The sequence below is a fragment of the Passer domesticus genome, chromosome 7 (genome assembly GCF_036417665.1).
Source record: "Passer domesticus isolate bPasDom1 chromosome 7, bPasDom1.hap1, whole genome shotgun sequence".
Taxonomy (NCBI): Eukaryota; Metazoa; Chordata; class Aves; order Passeriformes; family Passeridae; genus Passer; species Passer domesticus.
In genome coordinates this window covers 34305205-34332497 of record NC_087480.1, presented here as the reverse complement: position 1 = coordinate 34332497, position 27293 = coordinate 34305205, and the positions used below count along the sequence as shown (strand labels likewise).

General features: G+C 50.0%; 2 protein-coding genes across 2 annotated transcripts; both read left to right on the top strand.

The window, feature by feature from the left end:
• The first annotated feature begins 1046 nt into the window (after positions 1–1046).
• TMCO1 (transmembrane and coiled-coil domains 1) lies at positions 1047–19669 on the top strand. Its single transcript, XM_064427602.1, has 7 exons — positions 1047–1204; positions 1923–2000; positions 5059–5118; positions 8984–9030; positions 9628–9695; positions 12785–12929; positions 19343–19669. Exons 1-7 carry the CDS (start codon positions 1135–1137, stop codon positions 19439–19441), a joined length of 567 nt encoding a protein of 188 aa, XP_064283672.1. The 5' UTR covers positions 1047–1134; the 3' UTR covers positions 19442–19669.
• Positions 19669–27250, top strand: ALDH9A1 (aldehyde dehydrogenase 9 family member A1). The gene is made up of 11 exons (XM_064427601.1): positions 19669–19994; positions 20588–20733; positions 21813–21942; positions 22214–22348; positions 22820–23016; positions 23799–23939; positions 24658–24846; positions 25756–25843; positions 26172–26313; positions 26802–26914; positions 27018–27250. The coding sequence occupies exons 1-11, from the start codon at positions 19673–19675 to the stop codon at positions 27110–27112; spliced, it is 1698 nt and encodes a 565-aa protein (XP_064283671.1). The 5' UTR covers positions 19669–19672; the 3' UTR covers positions 27113–27250.
• The last annotated feature ends 43 nt before the right edge of the window (positions 27251–27293 follow it).

Here is a 27293-nt window from a genome sequence, read left to right as displayed (position 1 = left end):
GTGTAATTGCTGGAGCCTCAATAAAAGTCAATTTGTCTGCCAAATCCTTGCTGTTATTGCGCTGTCCTCGTTAATGCACTTCGTAGTCCCATCCCTTCCATGAATATTTCACACACCCGAGCAATGGGAGGTTTGGCTCCCTGTGAGTCACAGAATGCTGTGCTCCACTGCTGGTGTGCCAGCGACAGCACCAGCCCCTGGCAAAGGGCAGGCAGCGATATTCCTGAATGTCTGATCCCAGAAAGTGCCTCCTGTGAGATGCACTAACAGGCTATCCACGGAATCACAGAATCCTAGAGTGGTTTGGGTTGAAAGGGACATTGAAGCTCATCTCATTCCACCCCCTCCCAGGGACAGGGACACCTTCCACTAAACCAGCTGCTCCAAAACCTGCCCAAGCTGCTCCTGAACACTTCCCCTCACACCACCGGCAAATCAGCCCAGGGCAGAGATGTAGAAACCAGGAAGGTTTTTCCAAACCAATCTTTTTTTTACGAATGAACACCCTGGTTCATCTTCCCTGGCAAGCGGCCTCAGGCCCGCGTCCCGCAAGGTGCAGGGAGGGCAGAGCCCCACCAGGGGAGGCTTGGCTCGCACACTGGGATCAATTCCTCCCCAGAAAGGGTGATCAGACACTGGATTTGGTGATTAAACGTTGGAACGGGCTACGCAGGGAGGGGATGGAGTCTCTGTCCCTGAAGGTGTTTGAGGAAAGACCGGGCATGGCACTTGGTGCCACGGGAGTGCTGGCTGACAGGGGGGACTCGGGATGGTGGCGGAGGTTCTTTTCCCACCGAAGTGGTTCTGTGAACCCCTCTCGGAGCCCTGAACCGCGGCGCGGTGTGCAGGAGACGGGGGCGGCCCCAGAGCCCGCCATGACAGCGACCCTCCCTCAGCCCCGCTGGGGGCGGGGCCGCCGCCGCCACGGCCAGATTGACAGCCGCCTCCTCCAATCAGAGCAGCGTCCGCCGCGCTTTCCCCGCCCCTCGCTCTTCTCGCGCAGAGCGCGGCGCCAGCCGGAAGTGCGGGTGGTCGCTTCCGGGCGTTGCTAGGCAACGAGGGCCCGCCGCTTCCGGGTGGCGGGTGCGCTTCCGGGAGCGCGGCGGCGTCGCCGGCCGGGGCGGCGGCAGCACCATGAGCACCATGTTCGCCGACACGCTCCTCATCGTGTTCATCTCCGTCTGCACCGCGCTGCTGGCCGAGGGTGAGCCCGCCGGGCCGCGGCGGCCGCTCCCGGAGCGGGGGAAGGGGCGGCGGTGCGGGGCGAGGCCGTGACCCGGGGCTCGGCGTCAGCCGGGGCTGCTCACGGGGAGCAGAGCGGGGAATGGCCCCGGCGGCGCTGGGCGGTGAGCACAGCGCTGCAGTTGGGGTTGTTCGGGGTTGTTCCTGCGGGAGGGAGGGTGCTGGGGATGGAGGGGTTCCCCCATAGCTGGAGCGGGAAGGATGGGAGGGAATGGCCTGGCCTTGCAGGCATGGTGGGTTAAGCTCCTGGAAAAGGGGTTTTTACATGTCAGTGCTTGAAACGAGCAGCTTTTTAAGGCAGTGCTGCACAGGAGCCTTTTGGGGTAGCCACAAGTCCCAGCTCCCGATTCTGGTGTGCTGTATCCCTAAATCCCCTTCCTACCCCCTGTCCCCAAACCCTCATCCCACACCTGCAAAACAGGCTTATCAATACGAGGAAAAACTAAAACCTTCTTTCAGTTTCACCCCTACAGCTCGCTTCATGGTTTATTTTCCAGTTCCATCCCACACGGAGCCTGGAATGGGGATTTGGGGGGAAGGGATGGTGCAGTTTGCTGCTGCCCTGTGCTCCTTGGCTGGGTTCTCACGGGGGTTTGTGGGGATAAAATTGAATTCCTGCTCGTGGATTTTCCCCCTGCTAGCAGCATCCCTGGAGGAGGGTTTTCCTGTGTTTGTTTCAGGCATAACCTGGGTGCTGGTCTATCGCACAGACAAGTACAAGAGGTTAAAGGCTGAAGTGGAAAAGCAGAGCAAGAAATGTAAGTACTCACCAGGGGCTTATTTCTGTCCTTAATTCTGTTTTTTTTTTGCTGGAGGAAGCTCAGCCCAAGACCTTTTTCCCTGTGTAAATTGCCCCTGCTGTCAGTGGGGGACAGGAGGGAGCAAGAGATTGGTACTGGCATCTTCTTTTATGCACAGTGTCTGAAATAAATGTCTGAAATACGTTCAAAAATGCAATTTCTGCCTTTCAGGGGCAAAGAGGAGAATTTGAGGTCTGCAGAAAGAAAGAGTTAGGGTTGAATAATGAGTCCCACGAGGAAAAGGTATTTTATGTAAAGATGGAAAGTGGTGGTTGGTGGTGGGGGTGAGTAAGGACAAAGCCATCCTAGAAAGGTCTGAGCCACCAGCTCATGTAAAACCAAATTTCCTAATGTAAACTGGAAGCAAATAGGTTAGGAAATATTAGGAAATAAATTCATTCTACAGAAAGGAGGTCTGGGAGGAGATAAACAAAGTGTGAGGCGAGAAGGGAAAGGGGAGCTGAGGGTGAGCAGTCAGATCTGCACCAAATATTGAGAGAAATGGTGAGCAGGAGGGAGCATGGAGTGTTTAAATGGACCTGTCTGTACCAGAAGCCAGGCTGCAGATGAGCAATTCTGACCTTTTAGCCTCAGCTGTGCCCACCCTGCCCAGGTTACAGCAGTGAGAGACAGCTCACGAGAGCTGGGGCCAAAACAGAGCTGGTTTAACCCCACCAACACCTCAGTATGGTGTCAGTGCTCTTTGATGCTGGGAGAACAATATTGTCACATCTTGCTCTTGGCAGCCCAGCTTGCTGCAGCCTTCCCCTGGGCAGGTCAAGCCCAGGAGCTGCAGTGCAGTCATGTTTGTGTCACAGCTCCCACGTGCTTTTGTCAGCACAGCAGAGCAGATGGGGATTGCATCCCTGCCTGCCTCACTGGAATCCCACTGGTCTGTGCCTGGGATGGAATTGGCCCCAGAAGAGCAGCTTAGAGAAGGAGCTGAAACCCAGCTGCAGATTTAGTGCCCTCCTGTGTTTGTGCTGCTCGACTCCAAAAGCAGTTAGCAGGGTTTAATCTCTAGGGTTTAATGGTTGCTGGAGGAGTTGAATGCTGGTGCTTTTATAGCTCTCCTGGTGCCTAGGCTGTCATCTGTGAAGGGAGTGATGAAGGGTTCATGTGTCTCAGTTTCTTGTTTGATTCCCAACAACAACAACAGAATGAAAAAGGTGAAGCTGAATAAGGAGTCAGTGAAAATGCAGCTTTGCTTTTTTCCCTTCCCCTCCTGTGCTGAGGACAGCTGGCTGACCTGAGGGCTTGCAGCTTGCCAAGTGGACCACTTGAGCCACACCTTTCAACTGTTATCTAACACATCTGAAACAGGAAAAAACACATTTGAGACCTTTAAGCTCTCCCATGAGAGCCCTAGCAGATCCTTAGGACTTGCAAAAACAAAGGGGCTGGGTAGTGTGCTTGAGCAGACATTGTTACTCCTTAATTTCATCTCTTCCTGTCCTCTCCTTCCTCGGGAGCGGCTCAGCGTTGCCTGAGGCTGCTGCAGGGATTGTTCTGGGTGAATGTGGGACTAAATGGACAAGGCTGTCCCTGGAATTTCTGATTTGTTGGGCTGGATGTTCCCACAGGCAGTCCTGAGGGAATTGGGGCTGGGAGCTCCTGGGGCTTGGCATGTCTTAACAGCACTGTCTAGAGTTTAGAGCTGGGGCTGTGGGGTGATGTGCACCAGGGCAGGGCTGGGCTGGTGGGGTTTCCCAGCTGGGTTTGGCACAGGGAAGGTTGTGGAGACAACATTCTGGGTGCATTGTGTCATCTGACACCTGTCTCCAGTATTCCCTGGGGACACAAGCTCCCTGTTTTCCTCCCTGCCCACCAGAGATCCTCTGGTTCCTCGGGAAAAGCAATTGTTTCTCACTGTGTTGCCATGGAGGGATGATGCTGAGGTGACTTGTCTGGGCTGATGTGATTTTCTGAGCAGTTGTGACTGACTCACAGGCATTTCAGAAGGCAGCTCTACAGATCCTGCTGTGCCTTGGAAGGCTGGCTGGCTTCATTTGCCCTGGGCTGTGAAATCAGGGCTGTGCTCAGCTGGCCCTCCACTCAGGTGTCTGAGCTGACAGTGAGCCCAGGCTCTCTGCTGGCAGAGGGGATATGGTACATGCAGCTTCCATAAATACAGAGAGTTTAAAGTAAAAAACGTTGTTAGACCATGGTCATGCTTCATCATCCTTGCTTGCTGGAGTACTCTTGTTATGGGTCTTGAATGAAAGCATCTCTTGCTTCCTGGAGAAGCCCTTTTTGCTGTCCCAGAGCCCTCTTTGCAGCGGAGCAGCACATTTGCTGCTGAATGGGATGGGAATGGGAACATTTGCTGTGGGAATGAATGGGAACATTTGCTGTGTTCCCATTTCCCTGTGCTGGCTCTGCTGGCCTGCCTTGCTGCAGTGCTGCTCGGTGGCAGGTGCTCAGTGCCTGTCTGATTTGGGGTTTAGTACCCTTGACCTTAGGCTTCTGCTTTAAAATATTGGAAATGCTTCAGTGCTAATGAATTGAAGAATGGAGAGGCTGTGGCTGCCTGCTGGGACAGCATTTCCCCTGAGAATGCCTGCCTGTGAAGAAGGGATGTAGGAGAACACAGACTTTCCTGTATTCTGCTTCCCACTGCAGATAATCAGGAGCAGAGCTTGCCACAAAGCTCTTTTCATTCCACTTGCTGAATCACAAGTACTGTCTGATACTAATGACAAATCAGCAAGGGTAGCCTGAGCCAAAATTGTCCCCAGACTGCTCGGTCCACAGTGCCATGGGCTGTTGGCAGAGTTCAAAATTAAGCCTTTAAATATGTTTGTATCTTATGCAGGGTTTTGAATGTTTTTTATTATAGTTTTTAAGTGATTGGTGTAGGTAATGGATAACTTATTGATTCTGAACATGTTCTTAGCCCTACTTACCTGCTTTTTGTGCCCCTGTTGTGCAGAGGACTAAAACGTTCTGTTTGGTGTGTGGAAAAGATGTGGTGGTATCACTGTGCAGAAATGATGGATATCTTTTCATTTTGCAGTGGAAAAGAAGAAGGAAACCATAACTGAATCAGCAGGCCGACAGCAGAAAAAGAAGATAGGTAAGACTGGCACCTCAAGAATGGTGGAAAGTTGAGAAACTGATGGAAGTGATTATCCTTTTCTTCCATTCAAGGCTGTTTGTTCTTTTCCCTTACTCTTCCAAGGCAGGAGACACCCAGCCTCCTGATGGTTTTGGTCAGATGGGTGCATCACTGAGAGGAGCAGCACCTCTTGCTGAGCTCCTTGATTTTTTCTCCCATTTTAGCCTTGATATCTATGGCTGTTACTGATTTCAGCTGTCAGACTCTTTGCTGCAGTGCATGGCATCTTGCTGTAGCTGTAGAACTCAAATTGTGTTTTTTTCCCCCCTTAATTTGTATGCTTTAGAGGTGAAGATGTTCATGTTAACTGTAACCATGTTTAGATTAATTTCAGTCTTGATAAATCAGTTTTGCTCAATTTTAGGTAGTGATTTATTTTTCTATTTTTTTATTGTCAGTAAGCTGAATTCTTTGTGATTTAGGGTAACTCTTTAAGTACTGACCTAAGCAAGACCAGGGTGAAGAGATGTTTGAAGGTTTTAGGGGATCTGCCATCTGCAGGACTCGCAACGTGCAGCAAAGCTCAGTTAAGTTATTTCAGAGATCGTGGCAGGAACACTTTTGAGAGCTCCTGGGAGTTGGTTTCCTCATTCCTCTGTAACACCAGGTAGCTGGATTAGTCATTTGATCTGTACAAAGCTTGGGAATTATAAACACATCTTCAAACAGCTCTTCCTAGGTAGAAAACCTGTTGTCGTTAGATTCCTGAAGGGACAGGAGCCAAAATGCTTCCTCTTGTGCTTTTCACTTCTTAATCTTGACTAATCCCTGCGTGGGATGAGCACAGCTTGGTGGGTAAGGCAACTTTGAAAGTGACCATATGCAAGAACTGCAGATAACATTAAATAAAGAAAGTGTGACAATGACTTTTTTGCAGGGCACCATCCAAGCTGTGTTCTAGCAGACAGTATTTGACTTGTTCTTGGACTAAACCAATAAACAGTAGAATCTGAGGACTTCAGATGCTCCACCAATTTTTATACACTGAAATAATCTTGTTTTGCAGATGGAAAACAAAGCACAAAGGGACAAAGATCAGAACTTAGGAAATGACCACTGATTTTGTTTGCTGTGATGCTTGCTGGCCAAGCCTAAGATTCTGACACTGATTTTTGATTCTTTTTTTTTTTAATTTCTTTTTTAACAAGTGCTGCATAACTTTAGTATTTTATGTGTGTTCAGGCAAAGATGAACTTTTGGTGTTCCTGAAAAATCAGACCCTAAATGTCACACTGGACTTCCAGAAAATGACTCACAGCTGTTAAGTTGGAATCTCTGATCTCAGTAACTTACTGGATGTCAAATCGTTCTGCAAGATGGGGCATTGTTGTCACAGCAAATCTACTTGTGCTGGAGTTCTTCCAAGTTCTACCATTTTAGTTAACAAAAAGTAAATATTGAGCTGAGGCTTTATGGATAAGTAACAGCTGTGGTACAGACCTGCCTCAGTTGCCATCTGTTCTGCACACAGAATAAGACAGGAGGTGTGTGGATGATACTACTTGGTTTCATAAGGGATGAATCATGCCTGTGCACAAGGAGGTAGGGGGAAAGTAGCTTGGGAAGGCTTAATTTGGTGTTTTCTACTTAAAAGCCTTTATTTTTAACTGTAAAATGAACGGATTGTCACATGTGTCTAAATCACCTTGGGCACTGCTGGAACAGGACACCTTTAGCATTGGTGTAGCCTTCTGTCATTTCAGTTTAAAGGGATGATTTGTTAGCTTAAACCTTGCTACTGCTTCCTGTGTCCATGTGCTTCTGGAAGAAAAGACAGTGACATTCCCAGGAGTGCACATGAGTGCTGGATGGACAGCAAAGCTAAAACAAAATGAAACCCCCCAGTCCTGGCAAATCTCTGTTGTATTTGCAGGGATGGCCCAACGAAGGCAGGAATGATACATCTGACTCCATGTTCTCAGAAGGCTCATTTATTACTTTTATATAACTATATTATATTGAAGAATGCTATACTATACTAAAGAATACAGAAAGGATACTTATAGAATGCTAAAAAGATAATAATGAAAACTCATGACTCTCCCCATAGTCCTGACACAGCCTGGCCCTGATTGGCCAAAGAGTGAAAACAACTCACAGCAGAATCCAATGGAACAATCACCTGTGGGTAAACAATCCCCAAACACATTCCACATGAGCACAGCACAGGAGAAGCAAATGAGAGAAGAATTGTTTTCCTTTTTTCTGAGGCCTCTCAGCTTCCCAGGAGAAAAATCCTGGGTGAAGGGATGTTTCAGAAAATGTGAATGCCACAAATCTCTATCCCTGTATCCTCATGGTTTGTGTTCCAATGAGCAGAGTAAGATGATTTTGGACTCCAGGGAGCTGCTTGTTAACCCAGTCCTCTTTCTCTGTGCCTTTACCCAACTGTACACTACCCAGCAAAGTGCTTAACAGGCTGTTTATGTGTGATTTGGGGAGGAATAGAGCGTTGATATAAGTTGGTCGATCACCCAGAACATGTTCATTTTAAATCTGTAGAAATAGGTGAGAGACAGGTCAGGTATATTGGGAAGTCAGAGCTGTGTTCTTTCCTCCATGTAACCTTTAGCCCACCTAAATACATGGTTATTTATGCAGCAGAGGGGAAAAAACAAGTATTTGTGCCAAATGTGATTCCTGAAGAGCTGGCCTGTGGTTGCTGAAATGTCCCAAGACACAACTTTCTACCTTGCTCAGGAAACAGGTGTCTGAAAGGTTCCTGCCAGAGGGGATGGGTTGTAGTTAGCAGCAAGTGGAAATAGCCAAGAGGCATCTAAGGAATTGGGTAGGGGTGTTGCTGTTGCTTTTTATAACACTGACTGTGAGTCCCTGTCCTTAGCAGGGGCTTGGGAGAGAATTTTGGAGTTTCTGAGCTGTGGGCCTCTAGTACAGAAACTTCAGTGGGGATCCCTCAAAATTTCCATGCTGGATAGCCCTTGGCAGTCCTTCTGCATCCTCTCCTCTTCACTGATGCTGTTCTTTGGATATTCCTTCATTATCCACACCCTTTCTTCAGCTGGCTGTTGGTTCCCAGCCCTGGCTGCCCCTCTGGATCCATCCAAGGCATGATGGGGACACAGGACAGGAAAGGTGACAGATAGTGGATAATGCTGAAGGCCAGAGCAGCCCTCCAGTGAGTGACATGGAAAATGCCCTTTTGAAAATCTAAGTATCTTTGAAGTCTGTGGTGATTTAAGGACAGACTAAATTTCCATAATATTTCCTGCAAAGCACAGTAATACACTCATTACTGAATTTCATGTAGGAAATCTCTTTCCTCTTGGGAGAATCTCCTAGGTGTGAAAAGAGTGCAAAATTCCTTACTAAGACCAGCAGGATTTTGGCATTGCTGAGGTGCAGCTCCCAGCTCTGTGCATGGTTTTCCCTTTGGAGACCTCCAGAAGGAAATCCTTACTTATTCAATGTATTTCTGATGGTGTGCAGCAGATTGATCCCTGCTCCCTTTGGCAGCTGTGGTAGAGGGACACTGCTTTTGTTTCCTGGCAGCAGTGCTCATGCTCCTGTGTGAGTTGGTTGAGTTAGCAAATGTGACATTGGGTGCATTTCTTTCAGAAGTGCTGAATGTGTGATTCCAGCCGCCTCCTCTCTTTGTGGCTGACTTGCTGCATGTTGCTGTGGTGGAGGAGCACTTGGCTATGTACAGTTTTTCACTTTCTACTGTCTGGCAAAGAGAGCTGGAGTTGATTTTGGAAGTGTTATTTGTTTGGAGAGCCAGAGAGGTTAAGTTTTCCTGGAAATGAAAACACTCTGGTTTCTAGGTTGACATAACTGATTATAACTGTTGGTTTTGTCTTTCCAGAGAGACAAGAAGAGAAACTGAAGAATAACAACAGGGACTTGTCAATGGTATGAAAATTTAAAGCCAGTTCCCAGCTGCTGGAGATTTCAGTCAGTTTCCCAAAAGAAAGACTTTGTTCAATTGGCAAACAAAGTTGCTTTTCCTCTGGAAAGGTCCTTTTGGATTTTCTCTAATAAATAGAGATTTTAGTAGAGCCACAGAATTACTGCCTCATCTCATGCCAAACCTTTGCTATTTTCATATTTATAAGTCTCCATTATGTTTTTCAATGTAGAATTAATTTTTGTGGCTTCCTATAACTTTGGTCATTGTAATGATCCCCTACTGGGAGTCCCCTGGGAATCCCTCTGGTGGGTTTTATAGGCTTAAGGAAAAAATAAAACCAGTCTGTGCAAGGTGACAGGAAAATTCTTGAGCACTCTTTGGTTTTGTCTCCCTGAAGCAGCACTTCCCATCAGTGGCTGCCTTTGTGGCCAGTCTCCTGGGGACTTCTCCAGTCATTTTCACAACCCCTCTGTGTCCTGGGTCATCCTTTTTCCCTGCTGATTTCAGTGATCTGTACCAAGCCTGTTTTTAAGGCTGTGAGATGATAATACCTCAGTGTGGCCTGTAGTTTTAAATCTCTCTGACCTTTCTGCTTGCAGGTTCGGATGAAATCCATGTTTGCCATCGGCTTCTGCTTCACTGCCTTGATGGGAATGTTCAACTCCATGTAAGTATCAGCTTCCTGCATTGCTCTCTGGCATTTTTATGGTGAATACATTTTCCACCTTCCCTTCACCACTTGAAGTGTTAAGAGTGACCTTGTCCAGCCAAGAACCACAAATAAATAAATGGATCCATATTTCACCTGAAGATGTGGTGGTTTGGTCATCACACTGAGTGCTGAGCACAACCAAACTGAACAAATTGCATTCATTCAGTCTAGACACAGCTTTAATATCTTTGCTGCATGGGAACATCCTGATTAGGGCAAGTTTGGTGCATGTCAGGCAAACATCTTCAGTCTTCAGCTGCTTTGGCTTTGCTGTAATGGTGTGACCAAAGAATGCTCTTGGAAACAAAAGTGGGTCAGCTCCCTTGTCCTTAGAAATGAGCTGTAATTGCAGAGTTGTTGCCCTACTTGAGGAAATCAGAGTCCAGATATAAACAGGTCCAGGCATGGGCTTTAAGCTTCACTTGTTTTAAAAGTGACCTGGGATGGGTGTAGTTTAAAAAAACAGAGAAGAAACCCCAAGCTGGTTTGCATGGTTATAGACAGCTTTGTTTCAGATATGCAAATCTGAAAGGCTTTTAAAACTTGATTCATTTGTAATATGAACTGTTGGCTGAAGATGACATGAATGTTAGGATAACCTTTAGGAGGCTGCTTGATATCTGGGCAATGTCCTTGCCCTGCAAACAGGAATTTACATTCTTGGGCACCAAAGCCTTTGGCTTCTGTGCTGGCAGTCCCCAGGATACAGTCAATTGTTATTTTACTGGAGATCTGTGGGTGGATAAATTGCAAACATGGGGTAACATAATAACACAAGTGCCACTGTGTGGATCCTTTATTTATTCAGCTTAGTCAGACTTCTGCATTCTGAGCAGAGCAAAGCAGCCCAGCACTGGAGAATTTTAAAATTTGGGTACAGTCTTGAGTCAGTGATGTCTCATTTCACTGCAGCCCTGAGCAGGGCTGGAGGTGCATTGTGAGCAGTGAGGGCTCTGAGGGGGCATCTGTAGGGTTGCACTTGAGACCTCCAAGTGCTTGCCTTGCTCTTTGAGTACAGTACAAACAACAGCACCTGCCCCTAAAGCATTCTGAAAAACAAACTAAAAATGCTTTACCCCACTGTGCCCACTTTCCTAGAGGGGGAAGAGGCAGATGCTCTGAGTATTCTGTGACCAGCAAGTACTACAGAACTGTAAATTTGTTAAGAACTTTAGGAAGGGGTTGATTTGGGTTAAATTCTATATGGCTCCTCCTTCCATAGATATTATATTAAAAAAAGGTAAAAGAAACCAATAAACTTCTGCCAAGTTTACTTGTCATGTTCCTCTTTTGAGGATTCCTGCCCACAGAGACCATGCTGTTGAGCTGATAACTTATGTCATCCTTGGGGCATATCTTTTATTTTAGTGCCTCTTTCTTTAGAGGCAATCTGAGCAGCAGGAGTATCCATGGAGGCACTTGTGGGTGTGGGAGGAAAAGGAGGAAAAGGGTGGCTGACACCTGCAATGGCTGTGGCCACATTTGCTGCTTTTCCTGTTCTTGAATGAGTTTATGGCTGCTGGGAAAAAAGGAGCAGGAGCTGTGTGGAAGCAGCACCCTTTGGACAGGTACTTTGCAGATGCAGCTACTCTGAGCACCTCACCATTTCTAAGTGCCCCCTTAGCCAAACTTGAAATCACTGGGATGATTTCCTGCTGTCATTCCTGGAGTGTCAGCAGTGCTGGGGCAGCAGGTTGGGCTGTGCTGGAAGGATGTGGAAGTGTCAGCAAGGCTGGTTTAAACCCAAAGAGCAGAATGCTGTGCCCAAGACAAACAGCTGAGGGACTGTGGTGGCTTAAAAGGTTCATTATGGCAGTGAGATCTGCAGCAGCAGTGGCCTCCAAGCCACCAGGGATTTCACCTGGGGCAGAAATTACCTTCTGTGTGTCTCAATTTTCTCTTGCCAAGAACTTTTTTATGCAATCACTCCCCTGCCTTACTCTAAGAGTTGTGCATTCTGGTACCTCTTAATAACTGTGAAAACCTGCTGGAATTAAAAGCAGGTACCTCAGGGTGCTACTGCTGAAGTACTTGTCATTCTCACAGCAGGAATAACGCAGAATTTTAAGCCACTGGGGGATGTTCCAGGGAGATAAACATCCGTTCTGAGCTCTTTTGCCAAGCTGCCTGTGAGATGTAAACAAAGTTGGCGTGTGTTTGAGCCGTGGCTGTGTGAATGCATCTCCACAGGAAAGAAAGCTCATTTAGGATCTCTTGAAACAAGAAACACCTGTTCGAAAATCAGCACATGCAGAGAAAATAACATCCAAATATGCACATGCTGATGAGGCATCATACACATCTACATCAAAAGGTTGGGTTGACTGGTCTGGCTTGGGAGAAATCTTTGCTAACTGGCCAAAATTCACACTCTGCCTGATGCCCTGGAATGTGGGCCTGGAGGGATTCCAGGAGCAGGACATGCCGCTCGGAATCATCCTGCCTCTGCACTGCCTTCATCTCCACGGCTAATGCAGACAAACTGGGCTATGAAGTGTTCCTTGATGGCTCTCTTGTGCATCCTGAGGAGCACAGCTGCTCCAGGGAAAGAAAAGGTGTCTTTGATTTATGCTGTGGTTTAAAAAATGCTGTTTTGCTTGGAGCAAAGGGTCTGTCTAGTTGCAGTGACTGCAGTACAGCAGGGTGACAGTCGTTCATCTTTTATTGAAGTGCTGACTGTATTCTGGGAAGTGATCTGCTAAATCTGACTTGGAAATAAAATGCACCAGAAAACTGCAAAACACCAAGATTTCATGAACCAGCAGCTTGTCCAATTGATCGCTTAAATCACTAGGAAACACTTTGATTATGGTAAAAGTGTTCCTGAGGGAATCCTACCCTGTGGAGGGCTTGGAGAGAGAGAGATGTCTTTGTTTTCCTTGGTGCAGTGTGTGGCGAGGAGCTGGAGAAGGCAGCAAGGCCTTTCAGCCTTCCCTGTGGCCTTAGCTGCTCTGGTGGCCTGTTGAAGTGCTCACTTGTTCTTTCCATATCCAGAAGCTCTTCTGCTGTCTCCTCCAGTGGTGATCCAGTGCTCTCTTTTCCAGATTTGATGGCCGAGTGGTGGCAAAGCTTCCATTTATCCCCCTCTCATACATCCAAGGTCTCTCCCACCGCAACCTCCTGGGGGAGGACTACACTGACTGCTCCTTCATCTTCCTCTACATTCTCTGCACCATGTCAATCAGACAGGTGAGTACACTTTCCCTGGAGCAGGGAGGGCATATCCCCATCCAGGAGGAGGAGTAGTGCACGTGTAATCTTGGATCTGTTTGTGGTTTCTGTGTTTGTCTTCATTGCTGTGCCTCATATTCAAAGCAATTCTAGTTTGGGATCATTAAAACAGTCCTGGATGGGCCTGGATGACCTGGCTGGAGACTTGCACCAGGGCTCTGGGACAGTTGGCAGAAATGGATTCCTGACCTGTGTGATAACTTTGTGGATTGCCATACCAAGAGATTGTCTCCATCAGAAGCTGATCTAAATCCTGCTCCTTAGTAATTACGACTTTTACAGCAATATGTGCATCTTTACAAACAGCAGCTTCTTTAGGGGGAACTTTCTAGGGGGCTTGCAGCTCTTTAAAAGTCTCATCAGTCCATAAAGTTGCTAGAAAAGTGAGGAAAGAGTTATAGCTGCTCTTTTGGGTTTGTCCTTCCTATTTTTGCTGGCTGCTTGATTTTTTTCAGAGTCTTAAGAACTGTACCTTTGGTGTCAAGTCTCTCCCAGCATTAGGGACGTGGCACAGAGAGGGGGTCTGGTTTGGTAGCCAAGAGCAGGCTCCACAGAGCTCTCCAGCAGAGCTCCATAGTCCCATCTTTTGGAAGAGGATGAGGATAAGGAACATGTTCAGGAAGGTGCACTGGCAGCTCAAGTGGCAGAATGGCTGGTGAGGACAAGAGGGCCTTCTCAGTGCAACAAGAAGTCTATTTTGTTTTTCACTTTCCCCACAGGGTGTTTGGGATAGGTTAATATACTCTGGATTAATCCTGGTGCAACTAGCTGCAAATTACCTTCCCTTCTGTATTCACATTTCCCTTTTCTTTGATTCACTTCCTGAATTCTTGCTGCTTTTCTCCTTAACCCTCTTGTTGCTTTTCCTCAGGGGTGCCAAGGAAACAGACTAAGGGACTTGGACTTAAAGCAGACCAGCAAGGAGAGGTGGTCTGCAATGCCAGGAGCTGGGCTGAGCTTGATGGAGCAGCTCCATAGCAGAGTTCCTTTAGTCACAAAGTGCATGCTGGTGGCTGGAATTCCCCATAGCCCTTTGTACTGGGTGCTTGTGCTGAAATGGATCCCATTCTGGTCCTGTGCAAAAGCAGACAATGAATTGTAGAATCATTTATGCTGAAAGAAACATCTGGGGGTTCATCTGGGCACCCCTCACTCCAAGCAGGCCCAGCTTCACCAGAGGCAGGGGCTTCCTCACTGTCTTTGCTGCAAGACAAACTTTCACTTCCCAGTGGCTAGAGAAGGGTTTGCTGCTTTGAAAGCACTGAGACATACTGAGCTCTTAAGATCACCTTGCAGAATTCTGGGCTGCTGTGGTCTGATGCTGTTCCTGCAGGCAATCATGGCTGGTGCTGCTCTGTGTTACCTGTTACATGGAAAGTAATTTCTTCTCAGTGTTGCAGATTATGATTGGAAACTAAATAGCACCACCAGCAAGATTTTTCTGTACCCCTTGGGTTGACTGGGGAACTCTCTTGCTGAAAAATCCCTCATTTGTTTTGTCCAAAAATATAATTCCTGTGGTTAATTCTAATGCTGGGTATTTCCTGATGTTTTATATGGTGAAATTGGTGGGCACCATGAACTGAGGGGCAGAAATGCCAAACTCTTTGCAGTGGGTTGAGCTTTCCAAAACACTTCTGGGAAAAAAAATGCCCTTGTGCTTGAGAGTTCCTTACAATATCCCTGTGGAGGAGGAGAGTGAGTTTATTGCTTTGGAGAAGGGTGTGAGACTGCAATCTTCACAGTGCTGCATTATCTACGTGATCATGGTTAACAATCCCTGCACTTCTCCAGCTGTCAGGCAGCTCAGCTTCTTCCTCCTTGCTGCTCCAGGGCCACCTTAGTTTGCACAAGAGGTCAGAACTGAAGCTGTGATTGCTGCTGGCATCCTGCTCTTGGCTTTATTGCCATTGGAAAGAACCTAGGTGATAACAGCACTGGGAAGAGGACTTCAGAGCTATGACAGGCTGGGGGAGAGGGCAAGAAAGTAATTAAGGGCTTAAAATAGTGCCAGAAACTTGCACTTGGTGCTTTCAGTGACCTTGGAGGTGAAGGCTTTGTATTTCACTGTGTGCAGAAGGGGAAATCTTTCCAGGTGGCTTCAAAACAGGTGCTGGCCCAGGGGATGAGAGCTGGTGTGGGAGTTGGTGTCTGGCTTGATGCTGCTGACACAAGAGGAGGAATTGAGATGTGCCAAAAATCAGGGGAAAGGTTGTGAACAAACCAAGGAGACCATAGTCCCTCACTTTTTCCTTAAATCCTGGAGCTGCCTGTGAAACCATCAAAGACAGGGAAGAGAGATGTGCCTGTGGAGCTCAGAGGTAGAGCAGGAACTCGGGTGTGTGTGAAAAAACAGCAACCTGGTGGGAAATGCAGGGGAGTCTGCGGGGGTGGGAGGCTGCCTGGGCGGTGATTAAAGTGACATTAGTGGGACAGGCAGGAGCAGCATCAGGGACTCTCTTCATGTGGGGGTGATAAACTCTTCAAACACTGACTGGGAAGCTTTGCTGCCTGTGACCTGGCCAGCATCTCCCAAAATAGTCACCTCGCAGTGAGTAACTTCCTTTGCGCTGTTCCCAGCTCTCCCTGGCACGTAAATCCTGTCCCCTAGTTCCTCCTGCCTTCCTGTTTGGAGAGAGGAGGGTTGCTGGGAGAGGCCTTCCAAGGGTCCTTGAGCTGTTGGGTTTTCAGCTGGGAAAGTCTGCTGCTGGGCTGGGTGGGAGCTGCAGTGTCAGGGTTACATCCTCTGTCGCTGCTCCTGGTTCTGAGCTCCCAGCCTTCACCTGTGCTGGTTGGGAAGAGGGATGTGCTGCTGTTCCTGGGCTGTTTGCTGCTCCTCACTTCCTTTTCACACGCATCTGAACTGTAGATTAGGCTGCTTCTCACCAAAATGTATTCCCAGTGGGAAGGGGAGCCAGCAATTATTCCTGCTGCCAGGACTGTACTTTCCCACAGAGCCTGGTCTTGGGGCAGGGAGCCACTTGCTGCCTTGTCTGAGGTATTTTCTGGGTTTGATGGAGCAGCTCCATGGCAGAGTTCCTTTAGTCACAAAGTGCATGCTGGTGGCTGGAATTCCCCATAGCCCTTTGTACTGGGTGCTTGTGCTGAAAAGGATCCCAGTCTGGTCCTGTGCAAAAGCAGATAATTAATTGTAGAATCATTTATGCTGAAAGGAACATCTGGGGGTTCATCTGGGCATCCCTCACTCCAAGCAGGCCCAGCTTCACGAAGGGCCAGGCAGGGGCTGGACAGCAGGAGCAGCTCCTGTGCTTCCTGCAGTCATTTGAGGGAAGATCAGAAGAGCTCAGATCAGGGATTTGGATCCCTAAATATTATTCTTCCCTCTCTGCTCCTGAGGGTGATGGTCATGCTTGTGTTGGAAGTAGACTCCACAGATTTCCTTGTCCAGCCTGGCCCACAGCAGATGGGACAAGGTTCCTGCTGGACCTCGCCCCATCTTTGGTGTTTCCAGGTGTACATTTCAGGATTGCTGTCCAGCAAAACATGCTTTGGAGCAGGTGTGTGATGCCTTCTGCCTTCCAGAGCAGGGGGAGACTGCGTGGAAGGATAATGGAATTCAGACAGACAGACTGTCATCTCCCTTCCTCTTCCTAAACTTCAGCACCTCTTTCTCCCTGCTAGAGGGAACAGGGAGGAGGCAGTGCACGCTTCCTTGGTGCCATGGATCCCTGCTTGATCTCTGCTCCGCGGTGAGCCGCTGGAAGCTGACAGGACACACGTCCTGCTGGCTCTGCAGCACCCTCTGGTGTGCTTGCTCTGTCCCTTGGCTGCTCCTCTCTGTCCGTGCCTTGATCCAGGAAACACCAGGAGGAACCAGAGCAAGGAGTTAATGCTCTCATACATATTCAGCTGCCGAACGTCAACCAGTGGCTGGTTTATGTATGCCATGGACTAAAAGTGATGTAATTCCTCTTCTTGTGTTCCTTGTGTGTGGGTTGAAGCCTTCCTTTTCATAATCTCCAGCTGAAATGAATCCCGGTTGTATTTTATTTTAGCTACTGTGGAATTGTAAAACTATCTGCCTTTCCCCCTGTTTTTCCCTTCCCTTGTTTTTCATTCCCCATTTATTTTTTTCCTGTTTCTTTTCCCCCCCTTCCCCCCCTTTTTTCCTTTTTCCCCCGTGGTTTTCGCCCCCCACTTTTTTCCCCCCGGTTTTTCTCCCCTTTTTTTTCCCCCCCTTTTTTCCCCCACCCCCTTTTTTCCCTTTTTTCCTCTTTATTCTCCTTCCATGATAAAAAAAGTTCAAGAGCTCTGTGCCCTTGCTGTCTGACCTATCCTGACAGTTCTTTTGGAGAGGATACTCAGGTTTGAAGAGAATCTTTCCTCCTTTTGTTGTCTTGATAGCCAGCACTCAGGTGGTGACACGAGGAGGACACAGTTGTTTTCTTCTTTCCCCTGTTTCTCACTGCAGGAGCAGCATCTTGAGCTGGAGTTGCTTACAGTGAAGGATGAAACTCAAAGAACTGAGGGCTCTTTGTAGTTGCACTGTTGTGAAATTTAGAAGAAATTTCACAAAAATCAAGAAAAACATTCACATTTAAATATTTTGCTGTGGTTTTTTGGCTTATGCCCGGCTCTGCTCATTAGCTCTTCCCCTGTTTGTTGTTTTCCACTGAAACACCCTGCTCTGATGCAGATGAGGTCATCCCAATAGTCAGGTTTTGGGGTTTGCTCCATGTGTCCTGTTATGCTGCAGGTCTCCAGTGCCCCATTGTTCTGTGTGCAGCACTGGCATTCATGTTCATTCTGGGCCTAAGCTCCTGACTTGCACTTGGCACAGCTCTGGTTGCCATGCTGCTGTCCCAAATTCCAGCTGCATTAGGAGACTCCAGCTCCCATGGCCACCACCAGCAGTGCTTTCTGGAATTTGGGAAAGCCAAGGGCTGCACTCAGTGCCCGTGAGCGCTGCTAGGAACCTGCACTGCAGTTAAATTGCAGTGGTATTTTATGTAAATAGGGTGTGTAAAGACAGCTGACTGGGGGGTGTGTAGCTGAAAATGGGAAAGAATCCTTGTCCAAAATATGGATTTGGTGTTCAGGGGCTTTTGTTGAGGTGGGGAAGAATGGCCCACCATTCTTGTCTGGCTCCTTGCTGAGCTGTTTGAGCACATAGGAAGAGAGGTTCAGTATATAATGGATTAAGACTATGTGGGAGAGAACCTGAATCTGTTGAAACAAGTAGGGAGGTCTTACTTGTGCTGCTGGAGAGAGTCCAGGAGAGCCACAGAGATAATTTGGGGTCTGGAACATCTCTAGAGAAGAGAGACTACGGGAGCTAGGCCTCTTTAGAGGGAATTTTACAATGTGAATATCTCAAAGGTGGGTTTCAAGAGGATGGTGCCAAAACTCTTCAGTGGTGCCCAGCAGCAGGATGAGGAGCAGTGGCCATGAACTAAACAACAAGAAGTTCCTCCTCAATGTGAGGGAAGAATTCTTTACAGTGAGGGTGGCAGAGCACTGGGAAAGGCTGCCTGGGGAGGGCGTGGAGTCTCCCACTCCAGAGACATTCCAAATCCACCTGGATGTGTTCCTGTCACCTGCTGTCCTAGGGTGAGGTTATGATGCTTGTATCCCCAGTCGTGTGTTCTGTTAGTGCTGGATATTATGTACTGTGCCTCCAAGACAGGCTCTGAAGAGCCAGGTTTGTTTTGGTTTGTTATCAGCCTGCTCCCCCACGGCTGGCAGGACAGACAGACGGGGCAGTACATAGTGCAGCTTTTGCTTTTTGCTTTGCTTTCTGTTGCTTGCTTTGCTCTTGCTCCTGCTTCGCTCCCGCTCTGCTTCTGCTTTTTTTGCTTCTGTTGGTTAGTTTAGCTAAGCGGTCCAGACCTTTTTTCCCTGGACTGTTTTTTCCCTTCCCTTTTTGGAACCATTCAAACCTGCTCCAGACTGGGAGCTGGGAAACACCGAGAGTTTCCATCTGGGGGCTGCAGCAGCTATCCCCAGCATCGGAGGGGGCAACAACAGAGCGACCACCCCCAGGAAAGATTTTCTGAATTTGTCATCCTTTTCAGATCAGTGAAAGTGTTGTCATCTGGTATTGTTCATTTTGTGTGCTGGGGGTGTTTTGCTTGTTAAATAATCAGGTTCTTTCCACTTCTCTCCAAGGAATCCTTCCCGAACCAGAGCGGGGAAGGGGCTGTGTGGGTTTGCTTTCGGGGGGGGGGGGGGGGGGGGGCCCTTCTGGAGGTTTTCTCCCAGATTTGCCCTAATCTAGGACACCTGCCTTGGCTGGAGGGTTGGACTGGATGTTCCTTCCAACCCCAGCTCTTCTGTGAGCACAGTCAGGATTTCTTGCTCTTTGTTCCCCTTGTCACGCTGACCTGCTGTGCTCTGTGTTGCTGTCGCAGAACATCCAGAAGATGCTGGGCCTCGCTCCTTCCCGGGCTGCCACCAAGCAGGCAGGAGGCTTCCTTGGCCCCCCGCCTCAGGCAGGGAAGTTCTCCTGAAGCACAGCCCTCACGGGAAGCCTGACCCGTGCGACAAGACTGCCTTGGGGAGGCAACGACGGGGATTCTGCACCAGGATCGCCTGTCTGAACCCCGGCTATGCACTGCTGACACCACCATCCATCCGGAGCGCTCCACCAGCAGCTGTTCGTTCATCCAACCACGAAACTTCTCTCGGAAGATAACGCGACCTTTGTTTCTGAGTAATAAACGGCATGGGCATGTTAATTTATGTCAACACCGTCTCTTAATTGGGTGCTGGGCGCGGGAGCGGCCCGGGCGGGGCGGGCCCTGCCGGTGAAAAGGCGTCTGAGGGAGAGGCGGCGCCTCTCGGCCGCGGCGCCTCACGGGATCCCGCCGATGCTGGCACAGTCCCGGCTGCCGAGCCTCCTCCTCCTGCTGCCCCGGCTGCGCCCCGCCGCTCCCGGCCTCGCCACCATGAGCTCCGCCACCGGCACCGTCACCGTGCAGCAGCCCCTCAACTACCGCGCGGGCGCCCGCGTCCAGCCCGCCGACGGCGGGCAGCTGGAGGAGGTGTTCGAGCCGGCCACAGGTACCGGGAGCTCCGGGGCAGGGAGAGCTCTGTGCCTGCGGGGCCCGGCGTCCGCGGCTTTCCCCGGCTCAGCCGGGTGCTGCCCCTGCTGCAGCGGCTGCTCCCTGCCTGCCGAGTGTGGCCGCCATCGTTCTGCCTGCAGAAATCGGCTCTCGCTCTGTCACCGCCTGGTTTTGGCAAACCCCCGCGATTTAAATATCTCTATAATTGTGTAATTTTCGTTATCACTGTGTGGCGTTCAGCAGAATCGTTTCTGAGTGTTTAATTCTCCTGGGGAATGTGTAACCAGGGTCTTGAAGAGGGTGGTAGAAGTGTAACAAACTCAACTGGAAAAGCCAGGGATTTTGTAGCAACTGGAGGTAATTAGTAACCAGAACACGGCTGTGGGGAATGTCAGCTCTTTTAATTGGGAGCAGCTGAATTGTAGCACCTCTTCTGTGGCTGATTACAAATCAGTGGGTTTCAGTGGGAAATTCCATGCCTGGTATAAGTGGCTTGACTGAAGTATGTGGGGTCTGGTGCAAGTAAAGCGCGTTCTGGGCCCCTTTTCTGAGATGTCCATCTCATTTATTCCCTGTTCAAAACGTGCCCAGGTCGTGTGCTGTGCAAGCTGCCCTGCTCTGGGGAGAAGGAAGTTGATCTGGCTGTGCAGAGTGCAAAAGCTGCCTTTAAAATATGGAGTCAGATGTCAGGCATGGAGCGGTGCCGAGTGATGCTGGAGGCTGCCAGAATTATTCGGGTATGTTGGGGGGGAGAGGGGTGGTTCTGTCTCTGAGCTCCCTTGTGGGTTATTGTGGCTCTTGGAGGCTTCAGCAGCACTTGCAGAGCTCCAGGAGTTGCTCAGGAGTTAAAACCCCATCTTTGGCCAGAAGAGACAGGAGGCTGCCTCAGGCAGCAGGGCTTTGCTCTTATCACTGGAGTCAGCATCCGTGCCTGCAGCTTTGTCTTATCACTGGATTCAAGGCCAGTGTGTGCTTTCTCAGCTGAACTCTGTTAGAAGACATAAAACTGAAGCGACCCATTTGGCATCTTGCAGGGTTTGTGGTTCTTTTTACAGCTCCAAAGATTAAATTTCACTGCATACAGTTTCAAAGCTGAAATTGCATAACTGGCATGGCTGAACTTTTGGCTTGTCGGAGGCTGTTGTTACATGACTGGAATGTGTCCTGGCAATAAGAGAAAGTAGGAGTACTGGTTTTTATCTATCAGATAATACACATGGGGAGGGTAATAAGGTTTAACACAGACTTCTTTCCAAGATAACAGGTTCTTGGGCATCAGAGTAACCTCTGTCAAGGCACAGATCTGTAAGAACCCAGACCTTCTTTCCCCAGTGTGTATAAGTCATGAGAAAACTTTCCTTTATGCCAAACTTTTGCTTTTGCCAGACTTCCAGAGCAGGGTGATATTTCTGCCTGGGAGATGGACTGTTAAAGGATGCTTCCCAACTGCATTGCTTTGTCCCTCTTCACTGGCCTCTGGTTCCATCCTGATCTTGCTGTTTGCTCTTCCCAGTTCAGTTCTGCGAATTCTAATCATTGTTTGCCAGCCGGCTTCTAAGTTCATGTTTGTTCATCTTTAAGATAAACAGGGATGTTAAACAAGACTGGACCAGCAGTGAGCCCCTTTGACATGGCCCTGCACTCAGTCACCATGGGGACATTGATAGACAGCAGTTGGGAATGTCCCTTTTGGAGGAGACCATTTCTCATGGCAGGATCTTGTTTGGGACCTGTGTGCTCGTGGAGCAGCTGTCTCCTTGTAGGGTTCTGCTCCAGGCTTCTCTAACATGTTTTCTCTGTCCTGTGCCGCTCACAGGAGCAGAGGGAGGAAATTGCCACCATGGAGACCATCAACAATGGGAAATCCATCTTTGAGGCCAGAGTGGACATCGACGTATCCTGGCAGTGCCTGGAGTATTACGCAGGGCTGGCAGGATCTCTGGCGGGTGAGGAGTTACTGGAGTTTGCTCTTTGCTCTCTGTCCCACCTTCCCTGGTAACTCCAGTGGCACAAAGCCGTCTTTGCTGCTGATTTCCCTGAGAGATGGACCATTCCTGAAGACCTCAGAATGGTCTGTGGGCACTCACACACCTTCTGTGAGCTTGCTGGGATAAAACTGTGTCTCTGCTCCCAGGCAAAGCCAGCCCTGACCCTGGGGGCTCTGATCAGACAAGAAGGGACTTTGCTCTTTTCTACCTTCTGGCTGTTTCTTTGCAGGTGAACACATCCAGCTTCCCGGGGGATCCTTTGGGTACACTCGGAGAGAACCGCTTGGGGTGTGTGCTGGGATTGGAGCCTGGAATTACCCTTTCCAGACTGCCTGCTGGAAGTGTGGCCCAGCCTTGGCTTGTGGTAATGGAGCCTTTCTGCCACACCAGTGTCTCTTCAAAGCCAAGTGATCCTGTGGGGCAGAGTGATTTTGGGATGAAGTCTATGACTACCTTGAAGTGTTGAAGGATTAACAGAGTGTTCAGGCTGTTACTCTGGCAGAAAGGGAAGGGAAATGGAAGGAGGAACATGTCAGATGTGTAGAGGTTAGGAGTCCATCCAGAAAAACACTGATAGCTTGGCTTTGTACCAGATGGGGAAGGTCTCTGGAAATGTCTGCAGGGCAAGACCAGCAGCCCCATCTCCCCAGCCTCTCCCCAGCAGCAGGGGCACCCTTAGTTGCAGTGATCAGCTGAAAGTGTTTCCTCTCCTCTCAGGGGGAAACTTGTGGGGTCTGTTGAGACAAGCTCACAGTGTGGGGTGGGATTGTTTTTGTTTCTTCCCTGAAGCAGTTTGGGTGTTAACCCCACCTCACCTGTGTCTGGGTTCCCTTAGGCAATGCCATGGTCTACAAGCCTTCACCCTTCACCCCCATTTCTACGGTGAGGCTGGCAGAGATCTTCACAGAGGCTGGAATGCCCAAGGGGCTCTTCAACGTGGTGCAGGGTGGGGCTGCCACGGGCCAGTTCCTCTGCCAGCACCCAGATGTGGCCAAAATCTCCTTCACTGGTAGTGTGCCAACTGGCATGAAGGTAAGGACACCTTGAGACAAGGGTTGTATCAACTACAATCAATCTAGTATCTAGTTGATACCTCCTTGAGCTTTTCTGCACGGGGCTTGTAGAGGTGGGGTGTGGGTCAGCATTTTTGGGACTGGGCAAGAGCTTGCAGCACGTTCAGGGTCATGCTGGGGATCCAGTTAACCTGCTGGGCACAAGCTTGGGAGAGAAACCCCTTGGCCAGCTTCACTTGCTTAGCCCCTGGTGGCAGTGAAGTCTCTGAGCTGCTCAGGAGGGTGTTGAGAGGGGAGTACATGAAACAGCAGCACTAGAAAAATGTGGTTCTGGCTGCAATAAAGCACTAAAGCTGCATGCAGCCTACTGTTTTTAAGCAAGGTGATAGTTTCTGTGAGTTTCTCACCCTCAATTTATGATTCCAAAATTAAAGAAAAACTTTTGGAAATAAGTTCTGAGTTGAAGGAGGGGAAATGTCCCATGAATGCTCCCTCCATGTGTATACCTCCATGTGGGTTGCAGTGACACATGGCAGCTGCAGCTGCCTGCAGCTTACACTGAGCATGAGACTTCCTGCAAATGCCTCTCCAGGTTTTTTTGGCTTTATCTATAAAAAAACAACCCCCAAACCCTCTGTGGCTGTCCTCAGTCTGAACTCGCCACATCTAGGGAGCCCATCTTGCCCTTTGTGCTGCTTCTCTTGTTGGTGAATGGTCCTTGGGGTCTCTCTTGTCTCTCCCCCGCCCCAGCCTCCCCTTGGCCAGTGGATCACTTCTCTCTTGTGTCCTTGTTCCCCTCAGATCATGGAGATGGCAGCTAAAGGGATAAAGCCAGTCACCCTGGAGCTGGGGGGCAAATCCCCCCTTATCATCTTCTCAGATGCTGACCTGGAGAATGCTGTGAAGGGAGCCCTCATGGCCAACTTCCTGACTCAGGGCGAGGTGTGTGTCTGTGGGGTCAGGGTGGGGCAGGAGTGGGGCCAGCCTCACACCTCCTGGAAGTGAGGGGTGCCCTGAGCTCCCATCCTGCCACTCCTTTCCCTGGGCAGTGTCAGAAGGGATGCCCTTGCAGGAGCCAGAGCAGGGTGTCCCAGCAGTGTGCCTTAGCCACAGCACACACTTAGCCAGTGGCCTGTCCTTCCCAGACATGGAGCCTCCCTGGCACCAAGCACCCAGCTCAGCACAGCTGCTCCTGTGCCCTGGGCACCAGTCTGGCACTCACAGGGCAGGGGAAGCTGTGCTGGTGTGCCCTGGAGGGGCAGCAGGTTCCAGCCTGGTGTGCTGAGCCTGAGGACAGGCTTCTGTCCTTCCTAAATTTGGGATATCCACCCGTGCTGCAGGTTTTGTGTAATCCTGTTGGCAAATTTGCTCAGCAGGGTCATTTCTAGGAATTCAGGAGTCAGCCAAGGTCTCTGCTGCTGGTGACCTGATGCCTTTTTGCCACCTGGTGGCATCAGAACCACAGTGTCCAGCAAGGACTGTTCAATACAGTCACAACCCCAGGGTAATCTCCTTGTGTTCCTCCTTGTCCCCAAGGACAAGTTGGCTGTTGCAGCAGCCATGGAGGGGCTTTTCCAAGAGCCTCTGGAGCAGGACCTGAGCAGGGAAGGACTGTGGAGTGCTGTGTTTCCTATTCTGAGCTGCCTGTCCTGTGTCCCAGGTGTGCTGCAATGGCACCAGGGTGTTTGTGGAGAGGAAGATCCTGGATACCTTCACAAAGGAGGTGGTGAAACGCACCCAGAAAATCAAAATTGGAGACCCTCTTCTGGAAGACACACGGATGGGAGCCCTCATCAACCAGCCCCACCTGAATCGTGTGCAGGGCTTCATCAAGCAGGCGAAGGAGCAGGTGAGGTGGTGATGCTGCCTTGTGCCTGCCCTGAAATGCCTCTCCTGTTAGACAGACACACTGCCAGCTGCCCTCCTGCCCTGTGCCTTCCCAGTTAAGCTGGGTTTTTTTTCTGGTTGTTTTTTGTTTACTCAGTGGGTGTGTTGGACCACTAGATACAGAAGTCTGTGGGATCTGATGGGATGTATCCTGGGCTCCTCAGAGAATTGGCTAATGTAGTTCTGAGCCATTTTCCATGATACTTGAAAAGTCATGGCAATCAGGTGAAGTTCCAAGTGACTGGAAAAAGAAAAACACCCATTTTCAAAGAGGGTGGTGGACAGGAGCCTGGGAATTACAGACCCTCACCACTCTGACTGTGGAACAGAACCTCCTGGAAGTTGTGCTAAGGCACATGGAGGACAGGGAGGTGATTTGAGCCCAGTACAGAGTGCTGCACCTGGGTCAGAGCAACCCCTGCTGTCAATCCAGGCTGGGGCATGAGCAGATGGAGCAGCCCTGCAAGGATTGACTTGGGAGTGCTGGTGGATGAGAGGCTGGACATGCCCCAGCTGTGTCTGCTGGCACCCAGAAACCCCCAAAGCCCCGGGCTGCATCCAAAGATGTGAGCAGCAGGTGAGGGGAATTCTGCCCCTCTGACCTGTTCTGCTGAGACCCCACTTCAAGCTCTGGAATCCTCAGCACAGGAAAAACACGTGAGGAAAGGCTGAGAGTTGGGGTGGTGTAGCCTGGAGGGGAGAAGGCTCTGGGGACACCTGATTGCAGGATTTCAGTACATAACAGGGGCTTATAAGAAAGAGGGGACAAATGTTTTAGCAGAGCCTGCTGGGATAGGCCAGAGGCCAGCCAGAGCTGGGCAGGATGCTGCTGGATGTGCCTGCATCCCTTCCTCTCCTGGCTCTTTTGCAGGGGGCAGAGGTGCTGTGTGGTGGGGACCTGTATGTGCCAGATGACCCGAAGCTGAAGAATGGCTACTACATGCGGCCCTGTGTGCTAGGTAGGATCCATCTCAGGCATGGTGCCATGGATGCTGTGGGGTTCCTCCTGAGAAATGGGATCAGCTTTGTAACCTGGCTCTGTGATGTCCCCAGTGTGGATGGACACTTGGATGGGGGTCCTAGGGAGAGCTGAGGCTTCCAAGAACTGCATCCAGGGAAATGTGTGCTGCTGGAGGGCCTGACAGGAATGGTGCTGGTGGTGCTTTTAGGGTGCAGGGTGTGCTCTGCCATGCTGGGTGCTGTCTCCAAGGCTGTGTGGGTTGCTGAGTGCACAGGCTGTGCTGCTGCTCTTCCTCCTGAAGCACTTGTGCTCTGCCATGCTCCCAGGGAACTGCAAGGATGACATGACGTGTGTGAAGGAGGAGATCTTTGGGCCTGTCATGGCCATCCTGCCCTTTGACACGGAGGAGGAGGTTCTGGAGAGAGCCAACACCACTAAATACGGCCTGGCAGGTGGTGTCTTCACCAGGTATGGCTGGGCAGTGTTGTGGAATCATTCTGGGGCAATACTGCAGTGATTTGCTGCTTCTCTTGCAGTGCCTGGGCATGGGTATCCTCTTCCAGAAAAGCTGAAGCAAGGCATTGCCAATAGGGAAATCTGTGAATGACTGCACACCTCCCATTTTTTCCCAAAGTGTTGGGTGGGCCCAGCTGTCCCTTGGGTTCCTCCCAGCCTGGCTTGGCCTGCTGCCTGCCTCCCTGCCCCTCCAGCATGCATCAGGAGCCTGCTGTGCTGCTGCTGGCTACTTGCCCCACTCCCTATTGCTGGTGTCCTTGTCCTGCCCTCTGGAATCACTTGGAGCATCCTTGGGAATTGGTGCTGCCTCCTTTGAGCAGGCAAAGACAGAGTGGGGCAGGCTGCCCTCCAGAAAGCAGCGTGGCCTGCTGGCCTTTCTCCAGTGGCTGTTGCCTGGCAGGGAAGGAGGGGATCCAGCTGCATTGCCCTTTTTCCTGCAGGGATATCCAGAAGGCTCACAGGGTAGTGGCTGCTCTCAAGGCTGGCATGTGCTTCATCAACAACTACAACGTCAGCCCAGTGGAGCTGCCTTTTGGGGGATACAAGTTCTCAGGTGAGCTCTGCGTGACCTCCCCTGGCACATGCCAGCTCCGGGGGCTGTGAGTGCCCACTGGCACTGCCTGGAGCTGTGTCCTCACTGCAGCTCTTCCCTGCAGGATTTGGCAGGGAGAACGGCCGGGCAGCCATCGAGAGCTACTCGCAGCTGAAGACTGTCTGTGTGGAGATGGGGGACGTGGAATCTGTGTTTTAGAGCCTCTGGGGAGCTCTTCCCTGCCAGCCAGAGGTGTGGATCATGTACACAGCAATAAAGTACCCTACAGTTGGCAGTGCCCAGGAGAAGTTGAGCTGGAGCAGCGTTCAGCCACCCTGCTCCTGCACGGGGGGTGGGACACACAGGGCTCAGCTCTGACCTGCCTGCTGGACAGCGGGGA

Excerpts from the sequence above, each read along its gene's own strand:
- TMCO1 (XM_064427602.1), top strand. The coding sequence starts at position 1,135 with ATGAGCACCATGTTCGCCGACACGCTCCTCATCGTGTTCATCTCCGTC. Across the intron at positions 5,119-8,983 it reads ACAGCAGAAAAAGAAGATAG|AGAGACAAGAAGAGAAACTG; the intron begins GTAAGACTGGCA and ends TTGTCTTTCCAG. Across the intron at positions 12,930-19,342 it reads GCACCATGTCAATCAGACAG|AACATCCAGAAGATGCTGGG; the intron begins GTGAGTACACTT and ends TTGCTGTCGCAG.
- ALDH9A1 (XM_064427601.1), top strand. The coding sequence starts at position 19,673 with ATGTCAACACCGTCTCTTAATTGGGTGCTGGGCGCGGGAGCGGCCCGG. Across the intron at positions 22,349-22,819 it reads TGGCCCAGCCTTGGCTTGTG|GCAATGCCATGGTCTACAAG; the intron begins GTAATGGAGCCT and ends GGGTTCCCTTAG. Across the intron at positions 23,017-23,798 it reads GTGTGCCAACTGGCATGAAG|ATCATGGAGATGGCAGCTAA; the intron begins GTAAGGACACCT and ends TGTTCCCCTCAG.